The sequence below is a fragment of the Centrocercus urophasianus genome, unplaced genomic scaffold (genome assembly GCF_019232065.1).
Source record: "Centrocercus urophasianus isolate 14NV4802_14NV808 unplaced genomic scaffold, USGS_Curo_1.0 seq_18, whole genome shotgun sequence".
Classification (NCBI taxonomy): Eukaryota; Metazoa; Chordata; class Aves; order Galliformes; family Phasianidae; genus Centrocercus; species Centrocercus urophasianus.
This window is the reverse complement of record NW_024884733.1, coordinates 11,608,511-11,631,761: the sequence shown is the minus strand read 5'-3', so window position 1 is coordinate 11,631,761 and position 23,251 is coordinate 11,608,511. Positions and strand designations below refer to the sequence as shown.

Sequence of the window (23,251 nt, the reverse complement as noted above, 5' to 3'; positions counted from 1 at the left end):
AAGTTGCATAAGCCCCATGTTATTTGTACAAAACAGCAATTCAGAAGCAACAAGTGACCAGAGACAGCAGAACAAGTACATGCACACAGATAGGTTTTTCCTGTTTGAGTTTTGGATAAGCAGAACTAGGTTTTAATGTACATTTGCAAACATGCTTTCCTTGTTATGCCTTGGAAGCACTGAGAGAACAAAACAGTATCTTGAATGATGAAAATGGTGATCTTACTAAAGAACCAAGGTTCCCAAGCCCTTATCCCTGTAAATGTGCACTGCTCTTAGAGCAGAGAATAATTTTTGCATTGAACTGCAAAGATAAACAATGTTTAGCTCAATGTTTAGCTCAAGCATTTGTGGCAGATTTTCTCAGTAAGTTTTTTTTTCCTTTGTGTGGGACAAAGTTGTCACAAGCAGGAGACTGTCAAAACGTCATCAGAACACAGAATTGGGATCACACTTTCCAGTTTTTCCAGTAATATGCCCAAAAGGTTTAGGGAACTGTGACTATCAAAACAGTTATTTCAGTGCATCTTCTGACTCTTCTTAGCCTGTAAACTCTAACCACGTAAATTATTATACTTAAAAAAAAAAAAAAAAACACCAACTTCATTCCTTACTCAGGCAAAGACTCCCATTAAAAATAACACCTGAAGGCAGCTTTTGCAGAATTCCAGCATTCTATTGATTTGAATTTTTCTCCCTTGTACACATGCTATTGCTCTTCAACCACATCTTCAAGGATGTGTTGACGGAAACACAATAGAAAGTATTCCTTGCATGTTTTTCAGCTGCATGGTACTTCACTGCAAAGTTCTCCATTTCTTATTTCATACTTGGTTGATTGCTGCCAGGAAGGCAATGAGGAATATTATGTTTCCACAGACATAAATAGTTAACACAATCTGTTTAAACAGGTTACCCTGCAAGAGAATAGAAGAAAACAAGTAAAACCACAGAAGTATTAGTCTTTCTATTTGTTTTTAAAAACATCATCTCAGGGTAGGTATGTAAAAATGGTTACTTACTTCTGCTTCTGCAGATGTGAGTGACTGCAGTATCTGTACTCTGTCATCCTCTATCAGTTCAACTGTTATGTGGAAGAAAAAAATACAGTTGTCTGCTCTTAAGAGGAAGGGATTTTTTTGTATTCATATAGTCATAGGATCAAAACTTCTGCTAAGTAAATCACTCCTGTAAAGCACCAAATTTGAAAAGCACTTGGAACTCATTTGACATTTCACAAACTTTAGAGCGGAAACAAAATTGGGTTGACCTACAGAAAGTAGGTTACAGTCATTAAGATGACAAAACAAAGTTGTCTTTCAATAGAATGAATCAAGATAGCGAGATCTGAGCTGAGCAAAACAGTTATGAGTTAAAAGTTGAAAACTTTTTTACTGCTATATGAATTTGTGCACCATTATTTCCTAGTTATTCCCTTCAGCTTGTAAGTTAGAAACTAAAAAACACCTCTTGAAATTCAGCTCACTCAGATCTTTTGCAAGCAAGGTGAAAATAAGTTCAGTTAGACTTGTACCTTTACGTATGAGACAGTAGCTGTGTATCTCCAGAAGAACATCAGTACCAACATGCCAAGCTACAAAACCAATCATTGTATAAGTGTCCCATGGGTCTGGTAGGTCAAGTGCAGGCAGATCCATTCCCAAGAACATAGTAACCACTAATCAGTAAAAATGAGATGAAGAGATGCTGAGTGCTGTGTCAGGGCAAATAAAACAAATTTCTTAAACACACCTTTGTGAACAGATTTCCCACAAAATACCTATAGTTTCTGAGGGAGTGAGGTTAAAGGAGTCTGTGAAACTAAGAAGCTTTTGCTGTATGGAATGGGTATGGAAACAGAAAGAAGGCCAGAAGACCAGTTTTTATCCTGCACAGTGCTCTTCACAGCCATAAAAGCATGAGCATTTCTGACTATGAGGATGACCACAGTCACTGAAACTTCTGTGACTAAGTTTACTGCGGAACCTTTTCTCCACAAAGAGAATAAAAACCAGTTTGTAGTCCTGTAAGTTAATTTAAACAAGACTGCAACACTGAGCTTTGTTACTGTAAGAACAAATTTGTCCAAGTCACTTTGGTATTATGAGCCACTTGTTCTCCTTTAAAGGTGCAGAAGATAGCCATGAAAAAGAGAAAGAAAAATCTCTAGAATTCATATTACGAAGTGAAAGCTATGAGGTAAGACAACAAATTTTGCACCTCCACCTTAAACTGGGCTAAGCGTAGGAAAAACACAAACCATATAATATTGTTAAATCCTTTGGATTTTTTGTTGTTAGTTTTTTCCTCAGTTTCAAAATTAGAATAACTTACCTCACACCAGAAAACATCTGGATGTCCAGATAGATGCTCTAGATGAATAATAGTCTAGATAATTAACAGCATGAGTTTCTTCATATCACATAAAAGACAGTTACAACTATCACTCCTACTCACCAGCTAGTATTCTAGCAGTTGTACCAATACTCCAGTGAAACCAGTTAAACAATTGCCTCCTATGCAATAAAATAAAAAAAAAAAAAAAGCATTTTATTATGTTTAGGAAAAAAAAAAAAATAATTGAAAACAGATACTGAAAAGATTTATCTAAAGCAGGTAAAAAAACATTTTATTTCTGTGATTAAAATTTAATAAGTTAGCTGTGAGTACCTTGGTGCATGAGGAGATGGTCTGAAACCTGCCATAAGAGGTTGAAAGATTGTCAGAGCCATCACAGTACAGCCAAGATACGGATGAAAACCTGCTTGCTAAACATAAAAGCATTTTTTGTTTAATATCTTATCCATATAAAGATATAGGAAAAAATATCAGAAATATGTTAATTTTACATAAGCTAGCAAAAGTAAATCATAGTGGTAGAACAGCAGTGTGCTTAAACTGATAATGGTGACAGAACACAGCTGAATGGAGGTGGTTCTCCAAAGGAGAAGGAGGCATGAGTAAGTCTGCTCAGGGGTTGCCTCATTTTTCTGTTGTACAAAGAAATTCTTCCACCTAAACAGAAGAGTGGTATTACTGTAGCAGCAATGCTGTAAACTCTTCATCCTCAACCACATATCATTAGAAAAGGCCTATTTCTTAACTCTTCCCAATACTGGTTTCCCCTTTCATTCCATTTGTTCTAGTTTTACTCGAAAAGAATTTATTCATTTTCCCTAGCTATCAACTCATGCCTATGACTTTTGTATCCCACCTTTAATAGAGATTCTCTCTAGAGATTCTCTTGGAGAACTTCCCTGTTTCTGGAATCACCTTGCATCAGGTAACATACAGGTGACAGCAACAGATCCCTGCCTGAACCCCAGTGTAATCAAGGATTTCATTTAGGAGAAAGAGGAAGGAAGGAAAATCCAATGGAATTTTATCCACTTATTGCTGAAGGCAGGAACATACCTCATCTATTTTGCTAGAATCTGAAGTCAGCCTTCTTAACAGATTTACAGGAAATTTCTTTGACAATAGTTATAACATATCAATCAGCAATGGACCTACTTCTCATTCATTTGGTTCTACTTTTATATTAGTAAGAGTTAAAAATAAAAACTACACTTACTTTGCTCCAACCACCTCGGTATATAAAAGGCAATACAAAAGAAATGCTGGTAAGCATAACGGTGGTCAACATAAGCGTACGATGCACCTGGAAAAATGAAGTTCACATTTAGAAACTCCATAACTTTTCTAGTAAATATTAAAATACATCTAATGATCTGTAGGTAAGAATGTTCTTAGCTGCCTCTTTGGACTTTGCTTTTACTAGTGAAGTAGGTAAATTTCTGATTTGCAGTTATTCTGCAAGTTTAAATAAAGAAAACAACATCAAATTTGAACTCTTATTTCTAAGATCCAGTAAGTTTTAATTTTGCCAACTAGAGGCAGAACATACAGCTAGAGATATGGGAGAGATTTTGCACACCTGAAACCATAACTCTTTTCCAAATAAGAATGAATGAGTCCAGACAGGCTTGAAGAATCGTGCAACAACTACACCAATACTAACTGTACTTATCCAAGCAACAAACATCAGTGCACCTGAAAAACAGGAAAAAAAAGAAACAGTTAATTATGACTAATTCAACTGCATGTTAATACTGCTTCAGTCTGTGTTTTAATGGCTTATTTTGTATGTATACAGTCAGAATACGCCATTGATAAGTTTTTAATCACCTAGTGCTGTCTAAAATTCTGTAGCATTTTATCTTGCTAACAGGTAGGATCATCCATATAAAGATGTTTACAACACTCTTGGCATGATGGAGTAGCTCATACAAGCTTATACAAAGAATGATAATTGATCTTTATTACAAGCTTTCAACAGAATGAGTGACAGTTTTCTCATGAGCCTGGTTTACATTTCAGTATGAGAAAATAATCCTCTCATTGACTCTGGACTATCAATTGAGAAAATTCTCTTGAAATGTTCTTGAAATAGAAAACAATAACTTTACTCTGACTTCACAGTCTCAGATCTTGCTATCCAACAGTATGTATAATGCCAATGACAGAAAGACAAGAGGAAATACCTACTATACAATAGTGAGTAAAACAGCTCTCTAGTCTCGGCCGATCTTGGACTGGAAGTCAAAGCTAAAAAGTGCAGCTTACCATGAGCCTTGATAAGTCTCGGGGAGCGGGAACCTCCAATATCCTGAGGAATGCCTGTGACATTGTACATTCCATCGGTGATCAGAGGCTGACGGCGATGTTTATATATTGGACCACCTAACCAGTGATAAAATTGTTTAGTTAAGGCATATGAGAGTTACAGCACTTGCAAAATAAATCTAATCCTTATTTATGAATTTAAACCCTACTGTCACCATGGAGGCTAGTTACACAAAATATCTAACATGAAATAAGGTAGGAACACAGCTTGTGAATCAAAATTCGAAGATGTCTTCTAATCTACCTTGTATGTACTTAACGTACAAGAACCAATCATTCCTCCAGAGAAAACAGATCTCTACACACACAAGATGTGAAGAATAATTCCTGCTGATGCTATTCTCCATTTTAAAATGGATGCACCCAGCCTTCAAGAAGATAAAAGTTGCTAGGATCAAGTGGGCATGCAACACAAGTATACAAGTAAGCTTACTTTATTTTCCAAGAGCAAATCTGAGAGACAATAAAGATGACTGGACAAAGTGACTCACACAAGCTTGGAAATCAACTCCTTAGTTTGGATACTAATTTTTACAGATAATGTATCTTATACTGGGGCAACTCAATTAGAGCTAATAAAAAAAAAATAAAAGCAACCACACATCAGATTTACCTTCACTAGCTTCCCCATCTGCCAGAAAGATGTAGTAACTGGCATTCATGTTAAACCTCCCCTTATATGTAGGGAGACTAATATTCCTTCTAAAAGAACATTGAAGAACACCATCCACAAGCCTCCATGACACATCTTCAAGAGCATTCTGTGAAACAGAAAACATTTTTTCCAGACAAACAATTCTTTTGTTGCTTTGAAGACCACTGCTTGAGCTTGTTTCAAGTTGGCAACACAAACAGTATTCCTGTGATATCTCAAGTAATGAGATAAAGCATTTCTTACACTAACAAAAGCAAGAGGTAATTCTTTCACCTCTGCAGTTCTAGATGATCGTAATACAGTAACAGAGCATTGGATATAAAACAGTTTAGTTGGAAGGTAAAAATCAAGTTCGACTGCCTAACTACTTTGGGATGACTGAAGATTAAAGCACATCAAGAGCATTATCTAAATGCTTCTTGAACACTGATATGCACCAGGTATCAATTACCTTAACAGTTATTCTCTTCTAGTGTTTGACAACCCCCATAGTAAGTTAATTTTCCCTAATATCTAGTTTAACTCTAGTGTCAGACCATCACAATTTGGGTCAACTGCTTTCAAGATAAGATATACATTAATAGCAAATAAATGACCAGCCTTCTCTGTAGAACCATGAACACAGACAAAGTAAAAGCCCAGTACAACCATAAGAAAGTGTTAAGAGTAAGATCAGCAGTCACAGAACCAAAGACTGGCTTGAGTTGTAGAGGACCTTAAAAGCATCTAGCTCCAAACCCTCTGTCATGGGCAGAGTTGCCACTCACTGGATCAGACTGCCTGGGTCCCATCCAACCTGGCCTTGAACACCCCAGGAATAGAGCATCTACAGCTTCTCTGGGCAACCTGTTCCAGCACCTCACCACTCTAACAAGGTTATGTACTACAGAGGTCCTAACTCACTTTTCTGCTTTAAACCCCCTGGTTAAGCAAATATTTCTAGCTAAAATGTCAAGACTTCATTTTGCTTCACCTTTTGCTGTGCTAATACATCCAAAGAAATTTTGAGAGTAACTAGTTTAAAGTTAGCCTTGCAAGTATCACTTGCACAAAGAAATGATGAGGCAATGATCTGGGGAAAGAAAAATCTTTTGTATAATAACTCAGAAGGTACATCAGTAAGTCAGCGTAGCAACCTAAGGTTTGTATTTATTACCACAAGTTTTTACAACTCATAAATATGCTCTCCTTAGTAGAACATAGTGTACTGAGTTCTCTCATCATATTACTTATTTTTAAAACAAATTTAGGCTTTCAAAGGTAAAGTTTCCTAGGAAGAGAAAGCCTAACCATTCTCACTTTAAAGAATTCTACATTTAACTTACTATTTACAACTGCTTTTCAAAATAAAAGCACAAAGCAGTCATAGACTACTCATCAATTCAAACCCATTTTTGTTGGAAAGTTTAGATGCTTCTGTATACCTTTGAATCCAGAACAGGAGGACTTCGTCCCTTCAGGTAAGCAGTGCTTACACTAACATGGTGGTCCTCATTAATACACAGATATGCATCATCATCACCCTAGAAAGTTTAAAAGGAAAAAGTATTTATAGATTAGTAAAAACTCCTACTGACAACCTCCTAAAGCACATTGATTTAATACATACAACAAACTGGTAGTGTTGATCAGAGGTATAGTAGAAGACTCGAGACAAAATTTTCTAGCTTTTAAGCTATTTCCCATCTTACAAACATCTCAGTGTTACGGGGGACCCACATTAAGCCGAACAGATGTCACAGGCACATCATGACTTACCCTACCCATCTACCCCTAAGTGACAACATTATTAGAAGTTGTTCTATATATTTATAATTCTACTAAATTTACCAAAAAGGATAGGAGTCAGATATTGATTGTATTTTAAAAAGCTCTTTAGTTAGAAGTGGTTTCTCATAGCCATATAGATATAAAATATTTAAGAACAAAGTTCTCTTTTACTAGGAACATGAAAATAAGAAGTATCTCCTTTGTACAACTGTTACTTTATGGATTTCATATTTATCAGCAGCATTTTCCCTTCACTTCAACTGCAATTAAAAGTCCCTGAACACATTTTAAAGATTGAATTGAGTCCCTCGCGTTAACGATGCTGAAATTCAAGTGGTTTTCAGAAAACTTAACAACATAGCTTTGAACAAATAGTGATTTGGTTTTTCTCTTTTAGGTAGCAAAGCAAGATTGATCTTACCAAGAATTCCAAACAGCTACTGTACTATTACTAAGTTTGGATTCTGTGAAGACAGATATCCATAAGGGGATTTACTGCAGAAAGTCAGCTTCAAGCTAAGACTCCATACCACATATAAAAAGTCATTACCTCTTCTTCGGCACTATAAGAAAGAAATGTCTTTGTTTTCAATTTAGAAATATTTCAGTTTTCCATATGCATGTTTTGCTAAGGTACCACTGAAACTCTACGAGGATTACAGGATTACAAAAGAAGCTAGAGAAGTAGAATAGGATACTCACCATCCATTGGTCATAGGACAGTGCAAATGCTAAATACCCTTCACTGGGACCACTCATTTCAATAAGTACTGATCTCCTCTCTTGACGGAAGGATAGGAAAAAGCAGGAAGCATTCTCAGGATCACAGTTTGAAGGGTTCCTAAGGCAGAACTTCGTATTTCCACAATCTGATGCATTAAACTAGAATATTAATCAAACAAATATGACATAAGCAATGAGGGTTTTTCGCTCTCCTTCCTCCCTTTTCAACCTACTCTAGAAGAAGGCACTTATTTCCACTTCCTTGTATGCTATCTATGCCCATATACCAATTTCTTAATTCACTCCTACAGTTACCAGAGGGTAGAATTTATTGCCATTTTACATAGTAAGATGTATTTTTAGTTAAACTGAATTCCCACTTCAAAGACTTCATTCAGTAAATTTTAATTTTTTAATTAAAATTTAAATTTTTGGGGAAAACGTCCTAGTTTAATCTTGAGAAGTCAAAATCAGCTGTAGAGTAGGAAAGAAAGGAAGACCAGCTTTGTTTCCTTTTTAAAAGTAGAAATCCCACTGATAAGCAATGAGACAATACATGCATTAGAAATCAGTGTTGCTCTGAATCAACTACTGATGCTTTCTCTGTCCACAAGTGTTTCTCCCTCACACAAGAAACAGAAGTCAATACTATTGATTAAATCAAAACTTTCTGAACCTGCAGTTACTAAATAGGAGGTTTGGAATCAAGATCAGAAGAAGTCCATTCTCACCTCTTTTCTCAGATATACAATTTTTTTTTTTTTTTTTTTTTTTTAAATCTGGCCTTTAAAAAGCTGAGAGAACATTTATAACTTAGCCTATGTGTGATGTGAGACATTTAACCCACACAGATTCAATGTAATTAACCTAACGCAAAAAGTGGACATCTAAAGCTCTTAGTATCCAGTACACAAGTTACTCATCTTTATCTTCCCTCTTCTGCCAATCTAGGGGCAGAATATCTGAGACCATATCAATGGGTCTTAAACTCCATTCATCACAAGCATAAGAAATTGCACTTCCTGGGTTTATAATTACTTACAGACTTTGTTAAGTAGGAAGCTGAATATGAAGTTGATACAGCCTCTGATGTTGTGTACAAGGGTGTTGTTGAGAATGGTGCATTAGGCTGAGAAACAACAGGACCAGGAATCTTCACCCAGAAAGTCTTGTATTTCTTCACAACTGTGGCTCTTAAGAAACCCCCCACACACACACACTTGATCAGTACTATATACATCAACAGCTGAATGTTACTTAAAAAAAAAAAAAAAAGTCTGCTGTTCCTGTAGCATATTTCTGGCCTCTATCATTTCTTGTGTTTTAAGTAGGAAAATACCTAAAATACCAATGGAAAAATAATGTCAAAGCACCCTACTGCATGTTCCTTACATTCATGCTTCCTGCACAAACAGCAGTCTTAGAAGACAGATATTTATAACTTCACTTATATCCCTTAGTTCCAGAAAAAAGCTGACAGTATAATGGAAGAGAATTATATTACATACAGAGAAAAAGATTCACACTTTGTATTACAGCACCATATATGCACAAGAATTCATCAGTTAACTAGAAATACCAAATTGCAGAACTCCATTCTACTCTCATCTCAAAAATAAAATGAGCATCTCACAGATTTCCCTAAAGAACAAACACCTGCATTAATGTAGACTCTACAGTGTATGTGTTGACATTTCAGGTCATTAGTTCAGGGACCCTTCCCGGTTGCTGGCCAATAATTGCTACAGACAATGCCACATGTTCATCATCTTCTGCATTTTAATATGCCAGAACTAACATTAGGACTACTTACAGAAATCGCACACATTTTGGTGCATCTCCAGGAGCAATCCAATAAACTTTTACAACTTTCTTTTTTGCTTTATTTGTGTGACTAACAGCTGAATTCTGAAAACAAACATATTAAAAGTTACACAGAATACACACTAAAGAGCTTTAATTTAAACCCTGAATTATTGCACCATTACCCTGCAAATACAGTCACAGCAAAAACTTCTTAAGTTAATCATGATCAACAATACCATTGGCCTTAAAGTACTAATGAATAATTGGATTCCATATGTATCAAGTGGAAGACAAGGAGAAAGAAAAATGCATCCAGGCAAGTTTGAGAACTTTGTTCAGTCCAGCTCAAATAAGTTCATAAATTTTGAGCTGGTTACTGAAACAATGATCAGAGTCAATCCTTTGTGTGAGGCTAAACCAATTCATCTAAAACAAATACTCGAGACTGTGATCTAACCTGTTAAGAAGAAAGCTCCACTAACATTATCCTTTGTATTAGTTCTGTCAGTTAATGGCCTGTTCTAGCCTTTGTTTTCCACAATAATTGGCCTAAACTTTCCTCGCTGTAAGACATTCGTTTTGTCCTCAATAATTCTCCTCCTCAATGCAAGTAGAGCACATACTCATCTTTTTAAGAACAAGCACAAGGATATGAATGCAGAGCATTACACTCATTGTACTCAAGTTGTGTTATGCCTGCTACACCTTACTACAGTAGTATTACATGACCTAGAGAATTTAAATAGCTCATAAAAGTAGTCAGACAAAATTGCAGTGAACCATGCCTATATAATAAAAGTTATAGTAATTTCCTGAGAGATTTACTGAGCTCAAAAATAGGAGTAGGAAGATTTGTTCTGCTCTATTACATATGTGAACTACTACAAATACTACAGTGCCCAACATCCCATTTTAAGATAGTAGACTGTACCGTGGTATGGCCACATGTCAGAAGCTGAGAATGTCTCCGGTCAACTAATACAAAAGAACCAACTGCAGGGCTGTCCAAGTCTTCTGCATCCCGAGCTTGTATGAAAAATCCTTCAAAATCTGGACCAGACAGCTGAACTGAAGAATAAAAAACAAAAGTTGCAATATCCTGCAGAGAAAAAATGAAATGCTTCCACAACAACCAGCTCATTTCACAAGCACTGAGTGGCTGCTGAAGGGGGCAACTGAACAAGACTCAATTTCTTACACAGTTCTGGCGTAGTTACCCATGCAAAGACATACTAAAGTACAAAGAAGCAATTAATTAAGCTTTTAAGTTGTAATTGGGATCATACCTTCTACTCTGTCCCCAGGTTTAAATTCAGTCCTATTAACTGTAATGACATGCTCAGGCGACAGTTTTGGAGAGATACCATGACAGGGCACCATGCTAGTGCAGGCTTCTCTTACTTTTCCATTTGGATATCCATCCACAGATGCATGGAAGCAAACAAACATCAAAACAACAAAAGCAAGGCCAGGCAGCTCCATCTGAATGAGCAATTAAATACAATAAACATTTGGATTGCAGGTTGCAAGTCATCTTATAAGAGTCAGTTCAATACTAACTTTTAGAAACCTGTTTACAAACAAAAGTATATAAGAGAAAACACTAATCCCTTATTGTAATTCTAATAACTACCAGAGCATTGCAAGAACATTCTTGGATATTGAGTTTTAGGCCATTCTTATGTTCAAGAGTATTAATAACGAATAGATGGGCTATTCTTCTTAGCAAATTTAAAGATCACTAAAAGAAATTCTTTTACTTACAGCTATACCATTCTCTAAAAAAAAAAAAAAAAAATCCTTTAAACAAATATATAGTATAGAGAAATCTTAAAATGTTTTCATTTTGGTATTGAGGAAATACCAAGCTAACATCACTCCCACTCATTTATTAATCATAGCTCCAAGCTATGTATCACCACAGACTGCTATTTCTTTCCACAACTCGTGTCTATTTCTCCACATATGACAAAGAACTCTCAGGTGACAAGTTCTTCTTTCTTCAGAAGACTAAAGTTACCAGATGTCTGAAAGATTTTATACAAGAAGAAGGGCATGAATTTGATACGAGAAGATAGACAAATAAATATATTTTTATCAGAAAAGCAAAATACTATCTTAGAAATTCTTTCGGATGCTGGAAATCCAAGCAATATGATTTCTTTAAGGAACTAGAAACATGAAAAACCATGTGAGGTCATGTTACTGAATAGCCTATTACAGTTAAAAGAACCCTTTAATCTCAGAATTTATTATGTGATTATTTGCTCTGACACAATACTGTTTTCAGGAAAGCAGTGGTATCTTTCATTACTCAGCAGCATGAAGGCCTTACAGTTGCACCCAGTATTTGTAGAAAGATTAGGTCAACCAGAATTTTTATGTTCAATGGGCTAGGAGAACTAAGACACCATCCTTTCAATCTTTGGACCAAAAAAAAGTTGTTCTGCTGGAGCTGTTAACCATGTACCAGGCAAACGAGTCTGCTTTATGGAAGAGTCATGTCCATTTTGCACTAAGTGATAAGAAACATCAGGTAACGAAGTTCCCTGACAGCACATATGGTTGTGAAGATAAGAAGGACACAGAGCTGTTTCAAGCTGAGCTCTGATATCTAAAGTAAAAGAAGAAAAAAAGAAAAAAGAAAAAAAAAAAAGATGTCATTAGTGAAATATATATATATTCATATATATATATATATTTATTATAGACATATTATATATAAAATAAATAATGAAATAAATTCATTGATGGAGATTTGTATGTTAAGGAAGTCTTTGGGAGACTAAAAACTAAGCTTCAGAAGAATTGAAGTATTAAATTCACTTATACATCTAAAAGAAATCTTCAAAAAAAGCTGCTGCCAGAAGAGATAAAGCTGAATATCAACGAGACAAGAAAAAAGAGCAGGTCCACGTTCTAGTTGAAATAGCAGAGGATGTGGTAAGGATTTGAAACAAGTAATACTCTTTGGCAGATTCCCTCGACTCAAAAGCTTGCAGATGAACAAACAATGCCCAACACCACAATGGGAAAAGAAGTGCTGTACTGAGAAGCAATTTTTAAATTATTTTTTTATTATTATTTTTGAAAGAGGATTAACTGTAGTAATCTTCTCTATGTACTTCCAGGGAATTGAGATAATTTTTTTTTTTTTTTATATATATATAGAATAGCACCTTCCAGATTAAAATTTATTCTTTAACTTGTTACTCAGTTGCTTTGAAAAGTCCCTTTTCCCTTTTAACCTGTAAATATACTCCAGCACTCCACATCCTCCACCTACAGAGTAAAACATGCTGAATGAAGACAGGAAACATTATTATAACATCAGTCACTCTGTAGCTAATTAATCAGTTTGTATCTTTATGAAAAGTCTCAAAAAACATCCATGCAGCTTTAGCTAGTAACTGGATTGCAAAGGATTATCCAACAGGCTTTGTATAAAACACAGGAAGGAGTTCAGTGGTCTATTAGATGGATACATTAAACCCATCCAGTTTTAAAGACAAAAAGCAGCTGTATTTTCCCTCAGCCACCAAGAAGGAAAGGATGAAAGAAGTCACAGATACTCACCTTCAGCTGGCTAATTTGGCAGCCTGATTTAGATATTTACCATGTGGCTTCAGAACTGGCCACAAAACAACCGAAGAATTAAAAGTTAGAGAGATGTTTCTTGGGGCAGCTATCTATAAACACACAGCACTTGCATGGCAGTGTTTCTGTGTTATCAGCGTATCTCTGAAGAAAACACAGGGAACGAGGGTCCATGCTAAACTTGCACACTTTAAGCTTACTTATTCCTGTATTGAAAAAGACTCCTAGTCTCTGCAGGCACAGAAAGCTTAGAAAGTCCTGGCAACTCAAAGAGCACATGAGCACAATTCCCACAGAAACATAGGATCTCTTTGCAGAAATTGTCTTTCAATTATTTAACAGAACTTCATTAGCTGCATAGTATGAAACCTAAGGTTAGTTTTAGAGAGGGAGAAAAGAGGCGAGACAAAGACATTGCCAACCAAAAGGAATAAAAGCCATCATGGCCAAAATTTATCTCCAGAGCACCATAAGAGAAAGGGGCAAGCAGAAAAGGAAAAAGCTGTCTAAAGCAGAATAAGCTGTAAGAACCAAAGATGTCTTTGCCCACATGATACTTTGCCACATTTCCTTTGAAATACATTCTTAAAAAACAGAAACAGGGAACCATATTGTTCAGGAATCATTTTTCCCTCTAAGAAAAGGAGCTCGGGTTAATTTCTCCTGCTCACTTAAATGCTGTGGTATCAGAACAGCTGCACAAGCAAGGGCAGAAAACAGACAGTATTCACATTCACAATAATTCCTTACTTCTCAGAATGGAAAAAGGAACACACACCTAGACTCACATGACGACAAAACACACATGCCTCATCCTCATGCTCTTCCTACACTGAAGACATTCAAGGAGAAATTTAAGACTTCTAACTTCTTTCTAAACAAACTTCTATAAATTTAAATACAAGTACTTACATTACAGCCAATCTTTCTGCTACAGTGATGAAGTCTAAATAAAATTGCCTTTAAGTTTCTACTTGTAGTAAGTGAACATAGAACGCATTTAACTTCTACTTGACTTGCATCTCAGTGTTAATCTTTATCATTATCGGGATCAGAGGAAGTTCTACAACAAGAAACAGAACCCAGATGCTACAGAGGAAACATTTATGAGTGATAAGGCACATATCTTATGGTTGTCCCCCCAGCTAAGCCCACAACCTTCTAGACTTCAGCTGAATTGCATGAAGTTTTAACGAAGCACTACCCCCACAGCTTCTTTGGTTTGAACTTCCACAGAGCAATTTCATATTAAGTCATTACTGCAATTATCTTCTGGCGCAATTACAGGGATAACAAAAAATAAATAAATAGCCACAAACTTTTCATACCTTACTCCTCAAACAACAAATAACAAATAGAAAGCATGATTTTATAGCTTATTAGATTATATTGAAAAGATACTTTCTTTTAGAAGAGGGGTAGGCATTCTCGAAAAGGGAACATGATAAGGTTTTGCCTGTTTTTTCCCTTTCTTTCCCAATATCTTCTACAAAAAATGGACAAGAGCAAAAGATTTCAACCTAATTATTTTATTAATCTTCTGTTGAACAGCTGCTCTGTGAATAAACCATTAAGACCCCAACCTTACCAACTTGTACCTATGCAAAAAGCCCTCTTAACTAAGCTGCAGGCTGATGTAGGACTGGCCCTGTTTCAGTTTCCCTAACAATTTCAAGCACAGCATCAACTGTAACAGCCTTCATTTAGCTACATCCACTGCATATTAACAACAAAACAAAGTAAATAGCAATGGCTACAGAAGACTAAGAAGCAAGCTAGACACCAGAAGAACTCGAGCGCTGTGCTTTCAGGTGCATTAAGCCCGAGCCTACTTTTACAGCTCTTATTTAATGCTTAAACCTCATTACTGAAAACACGCCCAGAAGCTCTTTACAGAGATTCAGAAACGCCTGCGCGTAACGCAGCAGTTCAGAGGCGTTTCAAAAAGTTCGCCAGATTTTAATCTGCTTCATAATTGCTCTAGCCATTCTAGTAAGTGCAGATAGCTTTCAGAAGGTTCGCTGTACCTATGCTTCGAGCACGTCCGGCCCGCCGGCAGCGCAGCAGCTCCCACAGCCCACTCCCTCCAGCGCGTCCCCGCACGGCGGGCTGCCGCGACCGCCCCTCACCTGCCGGCTCCGCCCTCCGCCGCGGGCGCTCCTCTGGCGGCGGGCAGGGGCGGCCCGAGGGGAGGCGCCGCCTGCAGCTCGGGCCTCAGCGGCACAGCTCGCATCGCTGCCCCGGCTCGGGTCTGTAGGATGCGGCTTCCCGGCTACGGGATTTCTCTCCTGCCTCCGAGAACCGGGGGTGGTGAGGGGTGCACTGATTGCAGCTAGTCTCGCCCCACAGGTTTTAGCCAGACTTTATCCTTGTAAAAGCACTTCCCTGCCGAGCTTATTTGCAGTGCTGTTTGCATGCTTGTACAGACGTGCTTGCACAGTCGAGATTTACTAATCAAGGAAGCAACTATGTATTGTTTGTAAGTGGATCTTTGTTGGCAAAGCTGACAGATACACAGCCTGCTCTGAAATTTCTCTCTCTTCATATTACCCAGTTTTCAATTGTTCACACACAACAGCAGAACAAGAAGTAGTCATTTCCTAGAAACACAGCATTACTGCACACAGCCCACCCTACAAAGCACGAGTAGAGCTGCCACAACTCCTACTGGCTGAGCTTACAGCGTGACCTCTGTAGGCAGAACTGATCCTCCGGTTTTACCTGGCACACAAAATAATGGTTTGTTTGTTGAGAGCAACCATTTGAAACAGAGGCACCTATTAAGCATTTTCCAGAAGATTCTCACTGAGAAGTCAGACACTTCAACAAACACACCTCTAGACACATCTTCTTTCTGGCTTTTTGCAGAAAGGAGAAGTTTGCCCTTACCTGCTTTCTGTAGAACAGGAATTTCACCTTCCCACAGAAAGAAGCATTGTGTTTGTGTTAATGAATACTTGATGGGAGACTTGGGTGATTCAGACACCTTTAGGAAGTGTGAGCACTCCCAGTGATGTCAAACAACATCGATTTAGTCATTTTTTCTTTATAAGTTTCATCACCTGAATACAGCAGAATTCCAAAATCCGAGTTCACAGCTTACACAATCTAAGTATGAATTAATATCCAAATAATGTTGAAGATTTTATTTTAAGGTCTTGACCCATTGACAGATTGAGGTCTATGCCTCTGAAACAGTTAGAAATATAAAAGTATACAAAAGTAATACTGCATGTTAATTTGTTCTTAAGCATCAGTATTCAAGTAGTATTAAGGAAGTAAATTCAAACATGAACTATAAAAGGCCACAAACATATCTTTGTAAAATGTACTGCAGTTATAGCTGTATTAATGTATTTTAACAATACTGTATTTATTGCTAAGCAGAGATTTCTACCTTAACCACATTGTCAGTTAGAGACATAGAGCGCTGGAGGTCAGCTTTTATTTCTACTACAAATTTGAAGAGAAATAAAGTTGTGACTTCTGCTACTGAACTACATCAGAGGGAGATTATGTCAAATGGCAAACAAATTCCTTTGTTACAGAAAATAACATCAAATATAAAAAGGACCTGATTTTTCTTTTTTTAATAGGTTCTGACAAGGCTATAAGAAAGTAAGAAAAAGCATATAATTGCAAAAGTAATTAAGCAAAGATAACTGCACAGTAAGAACATGAAGGCAAATCTCTGTTGCTTAAGAACTGAGGTAACATGCAAAACATATAATTTTGAAAATTAATTATTATAGATTCCACTGCATCTACTGATACCTGTGGTGTTTTTTAATCATAAAGTAACATAGAAAACAATAAGCCATTACAGCTAGCTTTGAACAGACCCCAGGCTATTATGTAGTTCCCTATAATCAATTTTCCTCTTATTTATTAATCTAACCATGCAGAAAAACCGTGGCATTCTAGAAGGCCATCCCACACTCAGGTTCTATACACATCTGCACTAAGCAAACAGTTTCTTTGTGTTACTGGTGAAGTTATCACTACAGGACATGCCTAAATTTAAACAAAGTGATTTTCAAGCGTTCCAGCTTTATTGCCTTAGCTAAGTCCATATTAGGAAAATAATGAAAAAAAAAATTACCTTAGGATGAAGTCTTTTTCCTACAATGCAGTTTTCACATTTTTTTTCTTCCCCCCTCCACAAAGAAAAGGGAAACTTGAGTCATTGAAATGATTCTAACCATCTAAAAGACAACAAATGAAGGTAAAAGTCACAAAGGAAGATGAAATCTTTTTCTCCATGTTTAATTCCTTTGTTAGAATTTCAGCAAATTTTGAAACTCAGCAGTTTTATCAGCTGACTTACCCTTTAACCAACAAAATGATAAATGCATTCTTTGATCTCCAGAAAAACTCCTTCCGCATATGTTTTCCTTTGGGCTCAATTTTTATCTACTAATGACATCTTTGCTTTATCAATTATTTTTAAATTTTTTGCATCACATACAAGAAAAAAAAAAAAAAAACAACAGCTCTAGGAAACATATTTATACATAATATATACAATATATACAAAAGTACTTACCATCCAGAGGTAAAAGAGAAACGGTATTTATGGGTTATAATCAAATACACTAATTAGCCACCTGGTGGCAGCAGCCACAAAGGAAAATAACAACTCCCTCACCACAAAAAATTACTTCAATTTTCTGTCCCTGCTGTGATTCGTCAACAGCTTAAATACTCAGTAGCAGAAATGCTAAGTCACAACTTGAAGTACTGATAGAGCACCTGGTAGAAGGCAGGGCCAACCCAGGGGAGCTCAGGTGTATGCAATGCTGCTGAGTGATTGGGAGGCGTGAAGACAGGATCCACCCTTCCCAGACCTCATTTAAGGGCCAGTAGGGGCATAGTAAGAGTGTTTTGCTGGGGGGGGGTTCCTCTGTTCTAGAGGCCTTTTGAAGGTAAGCACCTTTTTTTTCCTGCACTTCGGCCACAACAACCCCATGCAGCGTTACAGGCTTGGGGATGAGTGGTTGGATGACTGTGAAGAGGAAAGGGACCTGGGGGAGTTGGTTGATGCTCAGCTGAACGTGAGCTGACAGTGTGCCTAGGTGGCCAAGAGGGCCACCGGTATCCTGGCCTGCATTAGAAATAGTGTGGTCAACAGGAGCAGGAAGGTGATCATCCCCCTCTACTCAGCACTGGTGAGGCCGCACCTTGAGTACTGTGTTCAGTTTTGGGCCCCTCACTACAAGAAAGACATTGAGGCCCTAGAACGTGTCTAGAGAAGGGCAACAAAACTGGTGAGGGGTCTGGAGCACAAGACTTATGAGGAGTGGCTGAGGGAGCTGGGATTGTTTAGTCTGGAGAAGAGGAAGCTCAGGGGAGACCTCATTGCACTCTACAACTTCCTGAAGGGAGGTTGTGCTGCAAAAGGGTCTGGCCTCTTCTCCCAGGCAAGTAGTAGGACCCGAGGAAACGGCCAGAAGTTATACCAGAGGAGGTTTAGGTTGGATATTAGGAGAAACTTTTTCTCTCAAAGGGTGGACAGGCACTGGAATGGCTGCCCAGGGAGGTGGTGGAGTCGCCGTCCCTGGTAGTGTTCAAGAGGCTCCTGGATGAGGACCTACGAGAGATGGTTTAGTGCTTGTGGTACTAATAGGAATGGGAGGGTGGTTGGACTAGATGATCTTGCAGGTTGTTTCCAACCTTGTGATTCTGTGATTTTTTTCCTTTGTTTGTGTGCCTGTGGCTGCTGCACTTGGGTTTATTCTCCCTTACTGTAGCCTAGGGTTTAACTATCCTACTATTATTGCTGTGCTTTCTATTGTATTGTTACGTATGTATGGAATATCTTTGTATCATGATGAGCTTCTGCATTGGCATAAAAGTAATTTAAACTACTTGTTTGCTTATCTGAAATAATAGAATTGATTTTGGTTTCTAGCAATTTGAGCTGTGCCTGTCCAGGAATTATGATACGGTAACAACTTGCTGCTTTTCCTAGAGCTCCTGCCTAACTCAGCATGCAACATAATTAAGTCAGTTGATGAAGTACTGCAATACAATCACTCTATCCACTTCAAGGGATGTGGCCCATCACTTTATCTGAAGTGCACATATGGAGCTTCTTCAAAAAAAGTACTGAACAGTTAACTTCTTTGAGGTTCTGTATTCTTCACCGCTTCTGTGAGGTATTTATTTTTATTATTAATTTCATTATACCTGCAAGATGTGCTGAGACGCTTTTATTCTAATTCTCAGGGAGCAACTTGCTGGTAGAAGCACTGAGTAACAAGTGCCTCAGTTTATGGCACTTAACGCTTGGTGACACAATCTGTTGTGTGAAACTACAAAATGAATTGAGATCTAGTATAATGCTCTTCTGCACACTGGCCCTTCTTTTTTCTTTTGACTTCCTTGCTCTGGGACTGAGAATTAATTTTCTATTCCTTCCAATCTGATTTTACAGGGCTTTCCACAAGAAACCAATGTCCAATTTTTCCACCTTTCTCTGAGTAATTATTACTCTGTCTCCTTTGAGAATTCGTTCATTCTCTGTTTGGAACGGAGATGTCTTTTTTGTGTGTGGATGCTCCAAGTTAAAGCACATTTACTTTTTCCCTGGGGATTTCAATGAGCAATGAGCTCTTTGCAAGATGCAGTGGCATGCTTGTTAGTACCTGCACAGCACCCCTGTGAGGTAATTGTGTGGTAATAGCTGAGTATGCTTGCAAGGACTTTAGCTGTTACTTTAGCCAGTTTCAGACAAATATTTGCAGAGACTTTAAAATACCTAAAAACTGCTCCATGTTGTTCAACTGCAATATATCAACTGTGTTGGGCTTTTCAAATCTGGATAAGATTTAAGAATAGTTATTTCAATAGACCATGAAAATGTCCATGGTACTCTTGTGACAGTTCGATACAATAAGAAGGAGCACTGTGAAGAAAAATGGAGTGCCTGAGAAGCACTTCAAATATTTACTTCTGAGGAAGAAATATTAAAAAAGAGCAGTTTCACTCAACAAAACATTATTAGAATTACATTAGGAATAGATCATCTGAAGTCTTAGGTCTCAGTATATCTTACTAGAGTTAACTGGAACAAAATGAAAATGCTGCAAGTTGGTGTAATAAATTCTACTTGCTAAATTAAAAAATCTGGTCTGGCACATGTGGCTTTATTTTACATCTAGCTAAGTTAAATGATACAAGAATACCATTCGAATCCTTAGTTTAAAATCGTGTGTGCCAAGTCATGACATTCTCAGTAGAACATAATACCAAATCAGTGTGACATTGTTAGCTACATTGTGGTCAAATATATCTTAATCAATATAGCTACGTTAACAACAGTAAAATCATTTTTGGACTCATTTAAAGATTATGCATTATATTTCACAAATTTATATTCAAATAATTATTGGCAGTGTAGCTTTATACAGATGTTTTGGCAGGAAGTATGACTTGTTTGAAACCTAAGAGTAAGAGAATGGCAGAGGTGGGAATAAAAACAAAACCATAAAAATAAGTGTTTTCTGGAGTACAAAACTTCGTGATGGCTCCAAATTCAGCTCTGGCGGTTTGAACCATTGCTTCCAGATGACTGGGTGGGGCAAAAGGCTTTTATTTGTTTGGTAAGAACAAATTATCGCCCTAGCCTCTCCATCTCATATGATTTCTTACTTATGAATGCTATTTTAGTTGTGCCTACTATTCTTTTTTTCATATCAAACTATTGCAATCTGTTCTACCTAGAAGAGATAATAAAAATAACCTAGAGATTCTTGTTGTTTGTGTCTTCGTGCAGTATTCATCAATTTACAGATCAGGCAGTGAGGCGTTGAGAAAAACAATGCTAAAACCACTTTAGATTTTATGAAATCAAATAATTTCCTGTACATAGGCAGCTTGAAGTTCAGTTAAGTTCTCTGTGCTAATTTACTTTCCCTGTTATAGGGAGCTACTATTCTGCGAGTTGTTTCTTTCTTTAAAAAAAAAATACTGTCCTGCAAGTATTCTACTTTGCTGCACCTTCAAGTTAATCTTTAAGGCAGCCATGACTAATAGGACTCAAGTGTGACCCGAAAGTGTATAGAGGCCTCTCCTAGGAGAAGTATTCTGTAATATTGTGCTGTGGAACAGAATGTAGAAAGGAAGATAGTACTAGGAGGGTGTGTATGGAAGGAAAGGGGGGAACCTGAAAGGTTCTGAATATGCTTGGGGGAAAAAAAATTCCTTGAAATGACATTGATATGGTGTCCATTCTTACTCTGAAGCTGTTATTGACTTTTTCCTACTGTAGCATATCACGTGTTTCATGAAGATGAAATGGCACTGTGAAATTCACCATTTAGATGTCTGTGCAATAAATGCTATGTGTAACTGCTGTTGGCTGTGTTCTGTGCGATGTTAACAATGCTAGATTTTGCTGGTGTGATTCCCATAATGAGAAAGCATGCTTAATTTATCACTGCTGAATTTAAACAGGCCCGAAGTCTTTAAAGATTTGCCAGCATATCAAGTGATGGACATAGAGGATTAGAAAAGCTGGGATATTCATTCAGTAACCTTCTAATAGTCTTTTTTTCTTACTGATGGCCAGTGAAATTACACTGCTTTAATTACTGTGTTATTTAATGTTACTTGAACTTTTGTTCTGTAGTGCATCAAGTCCTTCATTTAGATTCTTGATGTCTGTTCTAGCTACTGCCATAAATGTTGGCCAATGTAACAGCTTCAGGATTTGGAATCAGAGGCTGTATGCTAGTTTTGTTTCCTAATTTCTTTCTTGGTAGACTCAAATTCTTTAACATATACCTGGATGCATTTCAAAACATGTCTGAATTCAAAGTATACATTGCCCAGATGTCAGTGAAGATTTAGTTACTGAAGTGAGTTTTCCTACTTACAATGGAAATTCAAGTAGAGAAGACGGTCTTACTAGTACTAGTGAAATTGTACTCAGGAATGGCCTTCTAGCTTTTCTTGTTTTTCAGAAACATGTGCTTCAGGGCAGTTATATATGCAAAGGATGTGATTACACAGGTATTATTTGCTCCTCCTCTCTTGGAACTGTTCACTGCTCATGCAGAAATCTCATGAGATCTCTATATCCTTCCCTGTCTGCAGTATGTGATAGGCCTCTAGAAAGCCTGGAGGCAAAGGCACTGGTGCAAGGCTCTGTGAGGACCAGATATGGTCATATCTTTTAACTTTGTCTGTTGAGTTTGGTGTGGTTTTTTTTTTTTTTTTTTTTTTTACTTCTATACCTCTTGAAAATTCATAGGAGAATCATAGAGTGGCTTGGTTTGGAAGTGGCCCAAGAGACCATCTGGGGGCCCAGATCCCATCCAACCTCCAAGCTGGCCTTGGCTGCCTCCAGAGATTGAGCAGCCTTGGGCCAGTGCCTCACTGCCTTCTGAATAACAAATCTCTCCTAACACCTAACCTAAACCTCCCCTCGTTTTCTCTTGTTCTATTGCTATTTGCTGGTATAAGAAAGTTGCACTCTTTCATTAAAATCCTCTGTAAGCACTCAAAGGCTACATTGTGTCTTTGCTAGGACTACTCCAGTGCAGAGAGAACAGGGTGTGCATAGAACTGCGCTTCTGCTTCAGCAAGTCATCCTGCACGTAGAATGTGCCTGCTTAGCAAACTGAGTTAGGGGCAGTGAAGCAGGAGGAATGCCCTGCAGCAAGACACAGGTATGAGGTGTACTGGGTGACTGGAAGCAAATGGTTAAATCTAAATGGTCTTGCAGACTTCTAGTTCCCTAAGTACACTATCTTTGGAAATAAACAGTATAGCGAAGGGGCTGTAAATCGAGAAGCAATTTTTTTTTAAATGCAGTTCTAGACCATAAAAATAGACTGACCTTTCAAAAATGCGAGGCTGACCTTTCAGCGGGAGCAGCTCACGGCGTCAGGGCCGAGGCAGCCGCTACGCCGCGGGGCCGCCTGCTGACAGCCGTTCGGGCAACAGCGTTCTTCGAAAACATCTCGCGTTCGATTAGCGAAAGCTGTCTAGAGCTGGCAGCCCTCGGCA

The 23,251-nt window shown here is 37.6% G+C and overlaps 1 protein-coding gene across 5 annotated transcripts; it reads right to left on the bottom strand.

The window, feature by feature from the left end:
- Positions 1 to 655: 655 nt before the first annotated feature.
- On the bottom strand, positions 656 to 23,173 carry FRRS1 (ferric chelate reductase 1). 5 transcript variants are annotated; one of them, XM_042819456.1, is made up of 18 exons: positions 15,265 to 15,347; positions 14,150 to 14,300; positions 12,111 to 12,254; positions 10,927 to 11,122; positions 10,572 to 10,708; positions 9,648 to 9,742; positions 8,877 to 9,027; positions 7,814 to 7,993; positions 6,766 to 6,864; positions 5,300 to 5,447; positions 4,627 to 4,743; positions 3,938 to 4,053; positions 3,575 to 3,661; positions 2,671 to 2,768; positions 2,458 to 2,516; positions 1,535 to 1,678; positions 1,023 to 1,084; positions 656 to 917 (listed from the first exon to the last, which is right to left on the bottom strand). In XM_042819456.1, the coding sequence occupies exons 4-18, from the start codon at positions 11,120 to 11,122 to the stop codon at positions 825 to 827; spliced, it is 1,782 nt and encodes a 593-aa protein (XP_042675390.1). In that variant the 5' UTR covers positions 12,111 to 12,254; positions 14,150 to 14,300; positions 15,265 to 15,347; the 3' UTR covers positions 656 to 824. The 5 variants fall into 5 exon arrangements, with proteins under 5 accessions (XP_042675390.1, XP_042675394.1, XP_042675391.1 ...); XM_042819460.1 differs by lacking the exons at positions 12,111 to 12,254; positions 14,150 to 14,300; positions 15,265 to 15,347 and adding exons at positions 17,340 to 17,442; positions 23,082 to 23,173; XM_042819457.1 differs by lacking the exon at positions 12,111 to 12,254.
- Positions 23,174 to 23,251: the final 78 nt, after the last annotated feature.

Bases quoted from the DNA above. Each gene is read 5' to 3' on its own strand.
- FRRS1 (XM_042819460.1), bottom strand. From the start codon at position 11,122: ATGGAGCTGCCTGGCCTTGCTTTTGTTGTTTTGATGTTTGTTTGCTTC. The intron at 4,744-5,299 runs GTAAATCTGATG...ATCACTGGTTAG, and splicing joins AGATGGGGAAGCTAGTGAAG to GTGGTCCAATATATAAACAT. The intron at 918-1,022 runs GTAAGTAACCAT...ATTCTCTTGCAG, and splicing joins TCACATCTGCAGAAGCAGAA to GGTAACCTGTTTAAACAGAT.